This window comes from Capricornis sumatraensis, chromosome 12, assembly GCF_032405125.1.
Source record: "Capricornis sumatraensis isolate serow.1 chromosome 12, serow.2, whole genome shotgun sequence".
Classification (NCBI taxonomy): Eukaryota; Metazoa; Chordata; class Mammalia; order Artiodactyla; family Bovidae; genus Capricornis; species Capricornis sumatraensis.
Genome location: NC_091080.1, coordinates 58,139,433 through 58,153,558, shown reverse-complemented (window position 1 = coordinate 58,153,558; position 14,126 = coordinate 58,139,433). Strand labels below are relative to the sequence as shown.

The window sequence follows — 14,126 nt, the reverse complement described above, 5'->3', positions numbered from 1 at the left end:
TTCCTCTAGCGCCATCCACACTGATGACTGAGTCAAAGCATTTCAGTTCACATATTAAAAAGATGGGAACCTTAATGCACCGTATATTGAGTGCTGAAAAATAATATGTCAGACTTATAAACATGGAAAATGAAGTGAAAAATTGAACCAATTATCAGGGTAGCTCAGCTCGGAGCAGCAATGTGGAATCTCTATTACCTGGATAAGTGTCAGTTCTACAATATAGGTTGTTGATCTGTAGACATGACCTAAATTTCCTCCCCCAATCTCATCACAGCTTTATTTTTATTAACCTTTTAAAAATGACTTCATTTTGTTTTCTTCTACTCCTTTCTTTCTACCACTTTTCAACCTACCTGTTACTAGTAATTCTCTACCCAGTGCATGAAAACTATGATGGTAAAAGCAGTAGAATTGCTGATTGATGAGTTTAATTACCCCCCCCCAAAGCCATGTGAGAGTGTACACAGAGAGATATAGACTTTATATAAATTCATAAAATGACTGCTATAGATAATATCAAACTGTTGAAAAGCATGAAATGAACCAGGGAAAAAGGAGTTCTTAGAAGACTTGTATTGCTTATATTCTTACCCCAGTAAAGGAATAGCATTTTAGAAATGGCTTATTTTAAAATAATTTTAATTTTTTAAAAATTTAATATTTAAAAGTTGCAAAAATACTGTCGAGAATCCATTTGACTTCTCTGTGGTTTCTGTCTTACCTAAACCATAGTGCAATGGTCCAAACCAAAAAAATTATTATTGGTTTAACAATATTAACTGAACTGTAGGCTTCATTTGAAATTCAGCAGGTACTCTTGCCTGGAAAGTCCCATGGATGGAGGAGCCTGGTGGGCTGCAGTCCATGGGGTCTCGAAGAGTTAGACACAGCTGAGCGACTTCACTTTCACTTTTCACTTTCATGCATTGGAGAAGGAAATGGCAACCCACTCCAGTGTTCTTGCCTGGAGACTCCCAGGGATGGTGGAGCCTGGTGGGTTGCCGTCTGTGGGGTCGCATAGAATCTGGCACGACTGAAGCTACTTAGCAGTAGCAGGCTTCATTTGAAATTCAGCAGTCTCTCCACAAGGTCCAATGATTTTCCACGAATTTCTCCAGCAATGAGGAAGTGATAGAAACATCTGCTTTGGCTTCTTGGCCCTGGATGGGGCCTGGGCTCACATTGTGCTGGGCACGGGCTCACACAGGGTCCAGAGAGCCCATCTCATGTGGGGTCAAAGGAGACAAGACCCAGAGCACATTTATTTTCTTCATTGTCTCTTCTGCTTTGCTTTTTGTCATGTGTATGTATGCCTGCTAAGTCACTTCAGTCATGTCCGATTCTTTGTGACCCTATGGATTGTAACCTTCTAGGCTCCTCTGTCCTTGGCGGTTCTCCATGCAAGAATACTGGGGTGGGTTGCCATTTCCTCCTCCAGGGGATCTTCCTGACTCAGAGATTGAAACCACATCTCTTATGTCTCCTGCTTTGACAGGCGGGTTCTTTACCACTAGCACCACTTGGAAAGCCCCTATCATATATATTAAATATACAGAAAGGAACCCACTTGTGTCTCACACCATCTCTGACCCTATTGGCACAGGTGATTCATAGAAAAGGCTGGAGCTGTTTCCCACAGAACACTATATGCGCCTGCCCAGGACTCTGAAAGGCTGTTGATGTTCAGTTGCTAAATTGTATCCAAGTCTTTGCAATCCCATGGACTTCAGCACACCATGTTTCTGTGCCCTTCACTCTCCTGGAGTTTGCTCAAACTCATGTCCATTGAGTCAGTGATGCCTTCCAACCACCTCAATCCTCTGTTGCCTCTTCTCTTCTCACCCTCAATCTTTCCCAGCATCAGGATCTTTTCCAGTGAATTGGCTCTTCCCATTATGTGGCCAAAATATTGGAGCTTCAGCTTTAGGATCAGTCCTTCCAGTGAATATTCAGGACTGATTTCCTTTAGGATTGACTGGTTTGATCTTCTTGCAGTCCAAGGGACTCTCAAAAGTCTTCTCCAGCACCTTCACCTTCATATATAAATATTAAAGGCATATTAAATATGAAAATAAATGCATATTAATCTAAATATGTGTAAGATTATTATGTTCATTTCCTTATCTATCTTTTCAGATTATTGAAAGGACAAAACTCATGGAAAATAAAAAAGCTACTATTACTACTCTCATCATCTCCTTCAATTTGTAGAGCAACATTTAATTGTACCAGATGGAGGGTCTGATACGGGGCATATAGTGGAGAGCTAAGGAGAAAATTGTTTCTGCTTCTCATTGAGTAATTGCATGCATGTATAAACACAAGCCTGAGAAGAAGGACAGATGCAGAGTGGTGGGCCCATAGCATGGATGTACTGCAGGCTGGTGAGTCAGGGAACGTGATGAGCTCTCTGAGCTGAGGAGTCAGAGTTCTAGATGAAGAAGCGGAGGGCCTGCCCGGATCCTATAGAAAGGGAACAACATGACCAAAGGCACCAAAACTGTGAAAGGGGACGAGGGTGACAGGATCACAGAAAGCAGTAGTCAGGGGGATATTGTTGGAAAGTGAAACCAGAGAGGTAGGCAGGAACCCAATTGTAGGCATTTAGGCCATGTTGAAATTTGGGTCTATTTCAAGACCAATGAAAAGCCTCTAAAGGGATGATGGAGCAGGAAAAAACAGGTTTGCTTTTTAAAAATATCACCATGGCGCTAGTGCAAAAACGTGGCTTGAGGAGGAGGTGGTTTAGAGAGTAGGGATGGCAGGAGAGAAGAGTGGGTTACAACAGGTTAGTGGCTGTGAGAATGCCGAGTGGACAGGATGGAGCAGACGGGCTGGATGTGGGAAGACAGACTCAGTCCAGGATGGCTACTCGGCTGCCGTGTGGTTTACACTATGGGTGTTGGTGCCATTTGCTGCCAAAGGTAGTACTGAAGGAAAAACAGATTATTGGGGTTGTGTTTTTTTTGACATGCAAGAAAGAGTAAAGATGACTAAGCCTCTTAATCTTGGTCATGAGATCCCATGAGTTCAGCTTTCTCTCCATATATGGGGAATCTCCGTGGTTCCCTGTTACTATATAATTTCCTGCCCTCTAGGCCTGCCAACCCTCGACACTCTGCACAATCTGTAGTTTTGCTGTGACTCTTTACACCTTTCTGAGCCTCTTCATATCTTTAGATGCCCCTTTCCTCTTCCATAGCTGAGAAACTTCTCCTTTAAAATGTACCTTATATATAACCCAAAGAAAACATCTCTGTCTGCTCCAAAGCTTAATTCCAGTGCCCTTGCTATCTGTTCCCATGGGCAGTTATTACACTGCACCTTGATGGCCAATCATTTGTCTGAACTCATGACCTGCTGTAGGCTCCCTGACATCAGGAATCATGTCTTAGCGTTGTTGTTGTTGTTCAGTTGGCCAAGTTGTGTCTGACTCTTTGCAACCGCATGAACTGCAGCACGCCATGCTTTCCTGCCCTTCACCATCCCCCGAGTTTGCTCAAACTCATGTCCGTTGAGTCATTGATGCCATCCAGCTGTCTTACCAGACTCTGTCACCCACTTTTCCTCCTGCCCTCTATCTTTCCCAGCATCACAGTGTTTTCCAGTGAGTTGGCACTTCACATGAGGTGGCCTATGTATTGGAGTTCAGCTTCAGCATCACTCCTTCCAATGAATATGCAAGGCTGATTTCCTTTAGGATTGACTGGTTTGATTTTGCTGTTCAAGGAACCCTGAAGAGTCTTCTCCAACACCACAATTTATAAGCGTCAGTTCTTCAGTGCTCAGCTTTCTTTATGGTCCAACTCTTACATCCATACGTGACTCCTGGAAAAAGAAAAAAACATAGCTTTGACTAGATGGACCTTTGTTGGCAAAATGATGTATCTGCGTTTTAATACACTGTCTAGTTTCATCATTGCTTAATAGGTGTATAATGTCTTAATAGATGTGTAATGACAGCCTCTATCATAGCACAGCTCACTGTACATAAGAGCCTAGAACAGTGGCATAATAGCTGTTCAAGTAATATTTGAATTCATGAGTAAATAATAGGTATGCAATAAATATTGCTTAAATTAAACATAAATGTGATGTATACAAGGCTTTGCCCAGGAGAGGAAAGATTGATACTGTTCTACAACTGACTGTCCCAGTTACTAGTTCCTTATCCAGACATTTATTATTGATCTGTGTTCGACACCTGTCTTAATAATCTAGCTCCTCTCTCCCTAATTTTTCTAAGAAATTCGCTCCCCCAGACATATCTTTTCTTTCACTTCACGACTTCAATTCATGCTCCTCTTTGGGAGTATCTTCCTACCATCATTCCCTCTAAACATTATGTGTGTGTGTGTGTGTGTGTGTGTGTGTGTATTTATTTGTGGCTGCACTGAATCTTCATTGCTGAGCTCAGGTTTTGATCTGTAGTTGCGGCGAGCGGGAACTGCTTTCTAGCTGAGGTGCATGGCGTCTCCTTGTAGTGGCTTACTTGCTGCCAAGCATGGGCTCTAAGTGCAGAGGCTTCAGTGGTTGCAGCATGCCGGATCAGTAGTTGTGGCTCAAGGACTCGAGAGCCATGGCTTAGTAATTCTGGCGCACGGGCTTAGTTGCCATGCTGCATGTGGGATCTTCCCAAAGCAGAGATTGAACCCCTGTCCCCTGCATTGGCAGATGGATCCTCAACATTTGTACCACCAGGGAAGCCCTCATTCACTTTTTTTTTTGAAGATTTTTTGTTTTTAATGTGGACCATTTTTAAAGCCTTTATTGAATTTGCTACAGTATTGCTTCTGTTTTATATTTTGATTTTCTGGCCATGAGGCACATGGGATCTTAGCTCCCTGACCAAAGATTGAACCCCTATTCCCTGCATTGGAAGGCAAAGTCTTAACCATTGGACCACCAGGGAAGTCCCTGCAATCATCCACTTCTAGTGATGAAATTTTTGCTTTTCCTTCATGCCCAGCCTAAAGGTCTTCTCCTCAAAAACTTTTCTGTTATTTTATAGTTGGAATTAATTTTAACCTCTTCTTCACTCCAGTAAAACTTAAAATCCCTTTTAATTTTCCTACACTAATTTATGATAGTTGCTACCTATTTATTTCAACCAGATTGCAAACAGCCTGAAGGCAAAGATTCCCTCTTCTCCACAACACTTCAGTAGATAGTAGCTGTTGAGTAAACTGTATTGAATTTAGTTAATATTAATCAATTATTGAAACTCTTGGAGAAGGAAATGACAGCCCACTCCAGTACTCTTGCCTGGAGCATTCCATGGACAGAGGAGCCTGGTGGGTTACAGTCCATGGGGTCACAAAGAGTTGGCCATGACTGAGCGACTGAGCACATTGAAGCTCTAGGTGCTCTGGATGGGTTCAGCAAAATAGCTCAGATGTCAGAATCTAAAATATTTTATCCTTTTTCCACATCTCACTGGTTAACAAGTTTTTATTGTATGCCTACCGTGTGTAGTATACACTGTGCTAAGCTCTGGGCATGCAGTGGTGACTTAGGCAGACATAGCCATTGCCATGGGGCTTCTTTGGTGTCTCAGTGGTAAATAACCCTCCTGCCAGTGCAGGAGACATGGGTTCGATCCCTGGGTTGGGAAGATCCCCTGAAGGAGGAAATGGCAACTCACTCTAGTATTCTTGCCTGGGAAATCCCATAGTCAGAGGAGACTACAGTCCATAGGGTTGCAAAGAGTTGGACCCAACTGAGCACACACACAGCCATTGCCATCTGTCCTAATAGTTCTGGTCTAGTAGGGAAATGGGGCTAACACTCCAGCAGTTATTTATTGGATACCTACTGCATGGCAGGTAAAGGAGTTATGACAGTGAGTGAAAAGAGAAAAGCTCCCTTGTCCTCCTAGAGCACATCATCTACTTGGAGAGACAGACAACAGAAATTAAACATATCAACAAATGTAATCTTCAGTCAGTGTGTGCCAAGGACCCCCAGGCTATCAGAACTTCCAGCTAGTTGACCTAGACCTAAAGGTTGGGGCCAGCTTCTTAGAGTTGAGCATTCAGTATCCCAGGGCAAAAGGGAAGGAGGAGAACCTTCAGTGTCACTATTAAAGTTTTGGGGTTTTTTTATATGGACCATTTTAAAAATCTTTATTGTATTTGTTACAATATTGTTTCTGTTTTATGTTACTGTTTTTATGGCCTGAGGCATGTGGAATCTTAGCTTCCTGACCAGGGATCGAATCTATACTCCTGTGTTGGAAGGTGAAGTCTTAACCACTGGACTGTCAGAGAAATCCTAAAACACAGTATTTTTAATAAAATTTTTCCTATTAAAATTAATTAACAATGAAGAAATGATTATGTTAATTCTGTATGATATTTAAATTCAGCCTACTCTTCCCTTGTGGCTTAGCTGATAAAGACTCCGCCTGCAATGCAGGAGACCTGGGTTCAATCCCTGGATTGGGAAGATGTCCTGGAGAAGGGACCAGCTACCCACTCCAGTATTCTGGGCTGGAGAATCCCATGGACTGTATAGTCCATGGGGTCGCAAAGAGTCAGACACAACTGAGTGAATTTCACTTTCACTTCTAAAAATAATATCAGTAGCTCTGCATAGAGAGTGAATTAAGTATAATGAGGGGAAAAAGAGCTTTTAGACAATATATGACATTCCTAATGGTCATCTTATCATTGACTTGATGAAAACTAAGAACAGAAAGGACCTACTTAGTTTAAATACTGGAGTCATGCTCCTGCTTTTTTTGGTCAAAACTAGTGTGTGTGTATGTGTGTGTATATAATATATTATGATGAAATCATCCTGAGTAACCTGAACAGTCATGAGAACTTGTATTCATTGTAACTTTGTGTAAATAAACAGGAATAACAAGAATTACTTTAAAATGATCTTTCCTGTGATTCTACATAGGAAAATTCTATACTTACAAATAATTGTAGAGTTATTTCTAGATTAATCCTTTCTTCCACAGATGTAGCAAACCGAGTTGTTAAAGTGTGTATTTTTTCAAATAATTGCATCAATATATGGAAGAAAGTATAGGCTCTTAATTACATAATAGGAGAAAAGTGCTGTGCACCTGAAACTGTGACAACATTGTTAATTATCTATAATCCAATATAAAATTTAAAAGTTTAAAAAAGGATGAAAGTGAATTTAAGAAGAGAAAATATGTGTATATAATAATTTCTCTGGATCTTGTGTTGAAAATCTCTAATCTTACTAGATAAGCAATTCTCACAATAAATAATTTTGGGTCTCTGAAATAATTTATTCTGATTTTTCTCAGTATTAATTAGCCTCTCTAACATATAGGGCATGAGAGCATGAATGACTCAAGTACTATTTCAGGATTGCAACCAGGTAAATGAAGCTGCCATTTTTGAGCCTGGGAAGGTATGGAAAGGAATGTTTTTTTTAAAGGGTAAAGTTGGTTAGGATTCAAAAAACCTGTCTGGCACTGCTTTGGGGACAGGACTAGAGATCGAAATCTTGGAGATATTGTTGTATGGATGGTAACTAGGGCCTAGAGATGGATGAGATGATCAGGGGTATGAGGGGGCTATGTTGGAGACTCCTTCATCTAGGGAGTGAGTTGAAACAGTGTATAGAAAAATCATGAGAAAGTGATCCCCAGACAATGCTGACATTTAGAGTTCAGAAGAATGGGAGGAAGAGGCTCAGGCAAAGGAAAAAAAAGAGGAGGAAAAAGACTGGAAAAATGTCACTGATGCTGAGTAGGGTCAAGGATGGAGTAATCAGTTAGGTGAGTCACTGTGGAGAGTTTGAGAAGACGAGAACTGAGACTGACCCATTAACTCTGAAAACATGGAGGCCATTAATGACCATAACAGAGGTGGTTTCATCAGACACCTGTGGTCACAAACTGAATGGGATTGGATTCTCAGGAAAATGGGAAGTGAGGAAGCGGATTCCTTTTACCATCTCCAGCTGACACATAGTAGGGAAGTGAACAAGATGGCGCCGGTCATGCTCTCTCACCCCATGTTCTGTGAACAGTGACTTTGCAGGGCTGTGTAGCTGCTGAGATCACTTACACCACTGTGCACGCACATCACGAGCTCCTTGCTTGGTCACGGACTGTTTCGTGCAGTGTGCTGGTATGAGCTTCATCATGAAAGCCCTGGCTGCTGCTGTATAGGGCTCCACCGAGGCAACATCATGGTTATGTTATATGAAGCTGTGTCGTGGCTCCATTATGGTTATGTTATGGCTACTGCATCAACCAGGAGAGAATAAATGTGTCTTCAGTTCGTTAGGGCTGCTCGTGTCCGCTTCCAGCCTCTTAGCTCACGCCTTGCCTACCCTGGGTTCAGGGAATAGCGCAGATAGTGTGAACAGCGAGGCAGTTGGTGCTGTGAGCAGGATCAGCTGAACTCATGTGTTGTACATTATATATTTAAATGGTAACACTAATAACAAGAAATTTTCACAAAGAGTTAAAGGAAGAACAAAGTATATGACTGTGATGCTATTTCTCATGAGTCCCTGAAAGCTTAATATTTAGCTCGGTGCCAGTTTTAGGCCAGGAAGACCATCTACTCATACTGTAGAATGTTCAGTTGGGCTTAAATAAAGGCTGAGGTTCATTAAGGCCCCTGGTGCTAATTCACTTTATTGCAGCCTCGGGGGTAGAGGGGAGGGAATATATGTGAGCTCCCAAGAATTGAATGATAATCTCGAGGAAGACAGGTCATTCACACCTGTGTCCAAGTTCTGATTTTGTTTTTTCCCCCTGCAACTCCAGCAAGTTACTAACTCTTCTAAACTTTTTCTTTTCTGAAAGGTGAAATGTGGATATTAATGATGAGGAGAAAGTAAGATAATGTGAGTAAAGTTAATACTTAACAGGGTCTGCACCTAGTAAGGGCTTAGTAAGTGAGAGTGACTTTGTATGCTATGGTTACTGACTTAAAACTACAGAAGATTTGTCTTCTAATAGGACTTCCCAGTTAGTGGTAAAGAACCCGCCTCCCAGTGCAGGAGATGTGAGAGAGATGGGTTTGATCCCTAAGTCAGGAAGATCCCCTGGAGGAGGGCATGGCAACCCACTTCAGTATTCTTGCCTGGAGAATCCCATGGACAGAGGAGCCTAGTGGGCTATTGTCCATAAAGAACAGACAAAATGAGATTCCAGAGAGGAAGCCATACCTTAGAAACCACAGTATTTGGTTCATGTTACTCCATAGGTGTTTATTTCTCTTTATTTCCTTGCCTTGAGGGAAGTGATATAAGCGTAGTAATCAAGACTGTGGGCTTGTAGAGCACATTTTCTCAGTGCTGTGGAATTAACTGGATAGTCCAGTTCCATCTTCATATCCTTTCCAGTTCAGTCTCGGCACTACTAGTGATAATAGCTAACATGTATGGACTGCTTTCTGGGTAGTTAGCACTGTTCTGAACACTTTAACATTATTAACTACTTAAATCTCACAGAGCTAGAAGGTGGCTACTATCATTGCCTCCACTCGTGCAGATGAGAAGACAGAAAGGCAGACAGGTTAAGTACCTTACCCTAAGATAAAACCTTTGGTCAATGGTGGAGTTGGAATTTAATCCCAGGCACTTACATAGCTTGTTCTCGCTAGCACTTCATTTCTATTCCAATGGGGGCCTTAAGATTGTACTTCAGTTGTCACAGCTTTTCTGCCTTGGGGATCAGGGTTTCACACCCCCTCTGCCAGCCACCAGCCATTCAGGTAGGTTCAGCAAAATATTGAAAAACAGGAGCAATCACATTGTCTTGATTAACTATAAATGTTAGTCATTACAGTACAAGATTTGAGGGTCAGGTCTTTCAGTGCTTATACCCAAAGAAGGAAGGCTGATTTGTGTAAGAAGGTATCTAAAAAGTTCTCACATGCTTAGCAAGAAAGCTAAATTAAGCCTTGTGTTGGGTAAAATTATAAACATGCTGTCTGCCTCAGATGAGTAAGTGTATATAAATAGAACAGTTGGTGTACATGGCCTTAATGTTATAGCTTCCTTTTTTGTGTAATGTAAATCACCAAATAGGAGCATTTCCATCTGACATAAACTGTCAGTCTTAGAAGAGCATGTTGTAGGATTGAATGCATGTAATACAACAACGGACCTTGCCCTTTCCTGCAGCCTGGTGATTTTTTTTTTTTCTTTCCCTATCCAGTGGTTAGTACTAAGGCCTGAAACCCTCACTTAGAGAACAAAGTGGCTTAGCAGTAATGGAGCCTGTGTGAGGCTAAGAGTAATGAACATGCCCTGCAAGCTTCCTGCCTAGATGCAGGTGCAGGAATCAGGAGGTCATGAATAATGCATGACATGCAGATTAGACGGTGGTTTCTCCTACTGGGATTTTGACTTTGCTACCTGCCTGGCTGCTATATGTGGAAAGAAGGTAGGCGATGGTAAGAAGTGTCACCACTTAAAGACAGAGCACACAGAAATACAGCATATTTCTTTGAAGAAATGAAATTTGGCAAGTAGCTGAAATGCAAATTTATGGTCTACTTTCCTCAGATAAAGTAAGCTCCGAGTTATCAATGTACTCACTTCGGGAAGGGAAAAAACCTTTCTTATTTTACCATTTTGATGTAAAAAGCTTTATAATGATTTGATCACTATAAAAAATCAGGAATTATTTGAAGAGGTTAAACCATTAACAAAAATTATCTGCTTATAGAGTTTGATCTATGGGTCAGTAGAGTTTTGCTAAAAGATACAATTACCTAGAGAACATTGTACTGTAAGTTGCGTGTGTTTTTGTGCTCGGTTGCATGTCTGACTCTTTGCAGCCCCATGGACTGTACCCCACCAGGCTTCTCTGTCCATGGGATTCTCCAGGCAGGAATACTGGAACAGGTTGCCATTTCCTACTGCATGGAATCTTCCCAACCCAGGGATCAAACCACAGTCCCCTGTGTCTCCTGTATTGGCAGGCAGATTCTTTACCACTGCCTTACCTGGGAAGCCCCGCTGTAGGTTAAATAGACCCATTTTTTTCCCACTGATACATGCAGTGAGATGCGTTAGTGAGAGAATATTTCTATACTATCAAACTTCACCTCGTAGAATTATCATGATGACTGAAAGTTAGATTAAGCTAAGTCACTTCAGTCGTGCCGACTCTGTGCGACCCCATAGATGGCAGCCTACCAGGCTCCTCCGTCCCTGGGAGTCTCCAGGCAAGAGTACTGGAGTGGGTTGCCAGTGCCTTCTCCGGTATTTGGGCTATTACTTGTTAAAACTGTATTCAGGCAGTAGGATTCGTACACCCCAGGGGGAATGTAGGCAAGGCTCAAGAGGATTTCCTTCATTTTCCCCTAGGTCAGGGGACTTTAACTGGACAGACATTTTTTGGCTCACACTTCTTCCATTTTCATGATTGTATTTCAAGCAGACAGACTGAAAGAAAAAAAAGCAGAGCAGGGGAAAAAAGAGCCTTGTTACCTTGTGTGTAACTCTTGTGCATTTTTATTGCATGTTTGTTCACTCTGTCCCCAATTTGGGGTACTGGAATATGAGCTGGCTTTCATTTCTAGCTGAGTCTGTCATTTCCGCTAGGCCCCAGGTTGGCCGAATGCCAAGACCAACAGGTGATCCTTGTAGCTGCAAAACAGCAGGAAGTGGTCCGTACTTGAATGAGACAGTTCACCAGAGGGGCTGTCTGGCTGCTCTCCATCTTTCTGCATAATTAACATCCCCTCCCCTACATGGAGCAGGAACTCTGTGCTGAGCAGCTCAGCTGCAGCAGCCATTGAGAAGGGCTGTGAGGAAAAGAATGTTAATAAGGGATGGTGGAAGAAATAAGCCTTCTGAGTGCAAAGTGCAGTCTGGCTCTGGATTTACAGAAAGACTGGATTTGGCCCTTCAGAGGGGCTAGAACTGTTTTGTCTGTTTTGAAATGATTCTCACTCATTGAGCAACCGTGGAGAATGGGGATTCTAATGAACCTTGGGGCTCTTGATTCTAACTGGACTTTAAGGCCTATTTAGAATCCCGGTTTACTTTCTTGTCTTGTGAATAAGAGTAATGACTGAGATCTAAAGGGTAAAGAGAGCACCAGCCTAAACACTGCCTACATCTCACAAGTACCTGGTAAGGAGAGAAGAAAGCAGGAAGCTGGCCATGGGGACTGGAAGTGGAGCAAATTGTGCTACCAGTAAGTGACCCACAAAGAGGTGGAGGTTCATGAAGCTCCAGTAGCTAACTCCTGCGTGGAAGACATCAGCAGTTCCTAGAAATTTCAAGCATTTCCAGTGGATGACTCCAGCCCAAGGAGCTTGTCAACAATATGGTCTTGACTGTCTTTCCCCCATTATTTAGCTAAAGGTTTGAACTGATATGGTCTCCTTCAAAGCCTGGCTAGAGAGCATCACATATAGAAGACCTTTCCCCTAAAAGTAACTACTCACCCATCCTTCATTTGGATGAAGTTACTATAAGGGGCCAGCACCCCACTCCAGTATTTTTGCCTGGAAAATTCCATGGACAGAGGAGGGCTGTTGGAAGAAATACACCTTCTGAGTGCAAAGTGCCGTCTGGCAGGCTACAGTCCATTGGGTTGCGAAGAGTCAGACCTGACTTGAAGTGTCTTAGCACAGCACAGTAGTATAAGGCATGGGGGTTAATTTTTTCCTCTGCCCTCTCAAGTTTAGTGTCTGAAGGTGTGCAGATTAAACTGACAATAGGTAGATTAGCTAGAGGAAAAAACAGTTTATTTACACATAAAACATGCATTCATGCTTGCAGGAATACTCAGTGATGAGTAATTCAAAGGGGTGGTTAGAATTGGGGGCTTATATACCACTTTAACAAAGGCAAAAAAAATTGTGGAGTATTGCTTTGTCAAAATACAAGGGAGTCTGGGCATCTAGGGGGCTACATTTTAGCGAGGTAGCAAGGAAGTGTATGGGGGGAAACTAATGGTAAATAAGGGTTGTTTATGCCAGCTCATCTCAATACCATTTCTGGGGACGAGTTGTATGTTGTACTCCTTTTCCTGAGATGGGGATAGTTGGATGGAAGGCCTTTACAAATTAAAATTTCCTTATAGAGGAAAGGTAGAGACCTCTTGCCGTGTTTGTGTTTGTGACTGCCTTCAAATCAAAACAGTCATTATGGCAAAGTAACATATTTGGGGAGGGTGTATGCTGATCTCCTTTGCTATGTTACTTTAGGGCTTTAAATCTAGAAGTTAACTGAGGGAATGTGTACTTTAAGACTGTCTCTTTGTGTCGTCCTTGTGGGAACAGGTAGCAGAAAGGGCTTGTTGAGGGTCAGCATTAGACCTTATGTTATTTTTATGCACTCCTAAACCTGGCAGGGATTAGGTTGGCAACAGTAACTTTTTGTTGGACTGAATGAATGAATCAGTTTATTAAAACTGGTCCTGCTTTGAGGGATCTTCACAGGGAACATTGTGACAAATGCTTGTTATGTTAAAAGTGGTGCAAAAGACGGCAGGTCTGTAGGGATAGGAATCAAACTGCATTCATTTACTACGAGGTGCTTATGTTGTGGGCCATTTTACGTTAAGCTAATCTGAAAGAGATCATTTATAAGCCAGATCACTTTTTGTTCAATTGTAATCAGGAAAATGCTTTTTTAATGACTGGATTATTCTCATCTGCCTACTACAGGGTACATCCGTCCCCAGTATCAAGGGTCCGGGGAAATCGAATGAATAATCAGAAGTTTGCTTGGTGAGTATACAGTCAAAGTGATGAGAATTTATAAGTTCTATGGGAATTTTTAATAGGACTGTGTCAATTATTCCTGGTTCTCTGTAGAGAATATATTTCTACTGCTTGAGTTACATTATTTCCCTTTCCTTTTGGAAAATTCTAAACAAACATGAATAGAGTTTCTTTCTAGCCAAAAGTCTTCGTTCACCAAAAACTGAGTGCAACATTTTTTTCCAAACAGATACGGCATATTTCCCAGGATTATCGACTGTGACATTTTTAAAGAATTGTGTCCCATTTTTTGAAGACGCTATGTTTTTTAGTAAGATTTAGACAGCTCAGATTTTTCTCAGATACCAACTTCTGTTTCTCATGAAAATTTTCATAATTTAATCTATTACATTACTTTGGATGATTACTATTTAGATGCCCCTTTTCTGG

General features: G+C 41.8%; 1 protein-coding gene across 2 annotated transcripts in view; it reads left to right on the top strand.

Annotated features, from left to right (window-relative positions):
• The window catches only part of KLF12 (KLF transcription factor 12), a 273,389-nt gene that overhangs the window by 184,200 nt on the left and 75,063 nt on the right, over positions 1–14,126 (top strand). The window contains exon 4 of one of the 2 annotated variants that reach the window (XM_068984568.1): positions 13,641–13,703. The exons of the other annotated variant lie outside the window; for it this stretch is intronic. Coding sequence (XP_068840669.1) covers positions 13,641–13,703 — 63 coding nt within the window. The remainder of the gene's footprint in view (positions 1–13,640; positions 13,704–14,126) is intronic. 2 annotated transcript variants of the gene reach the window in all.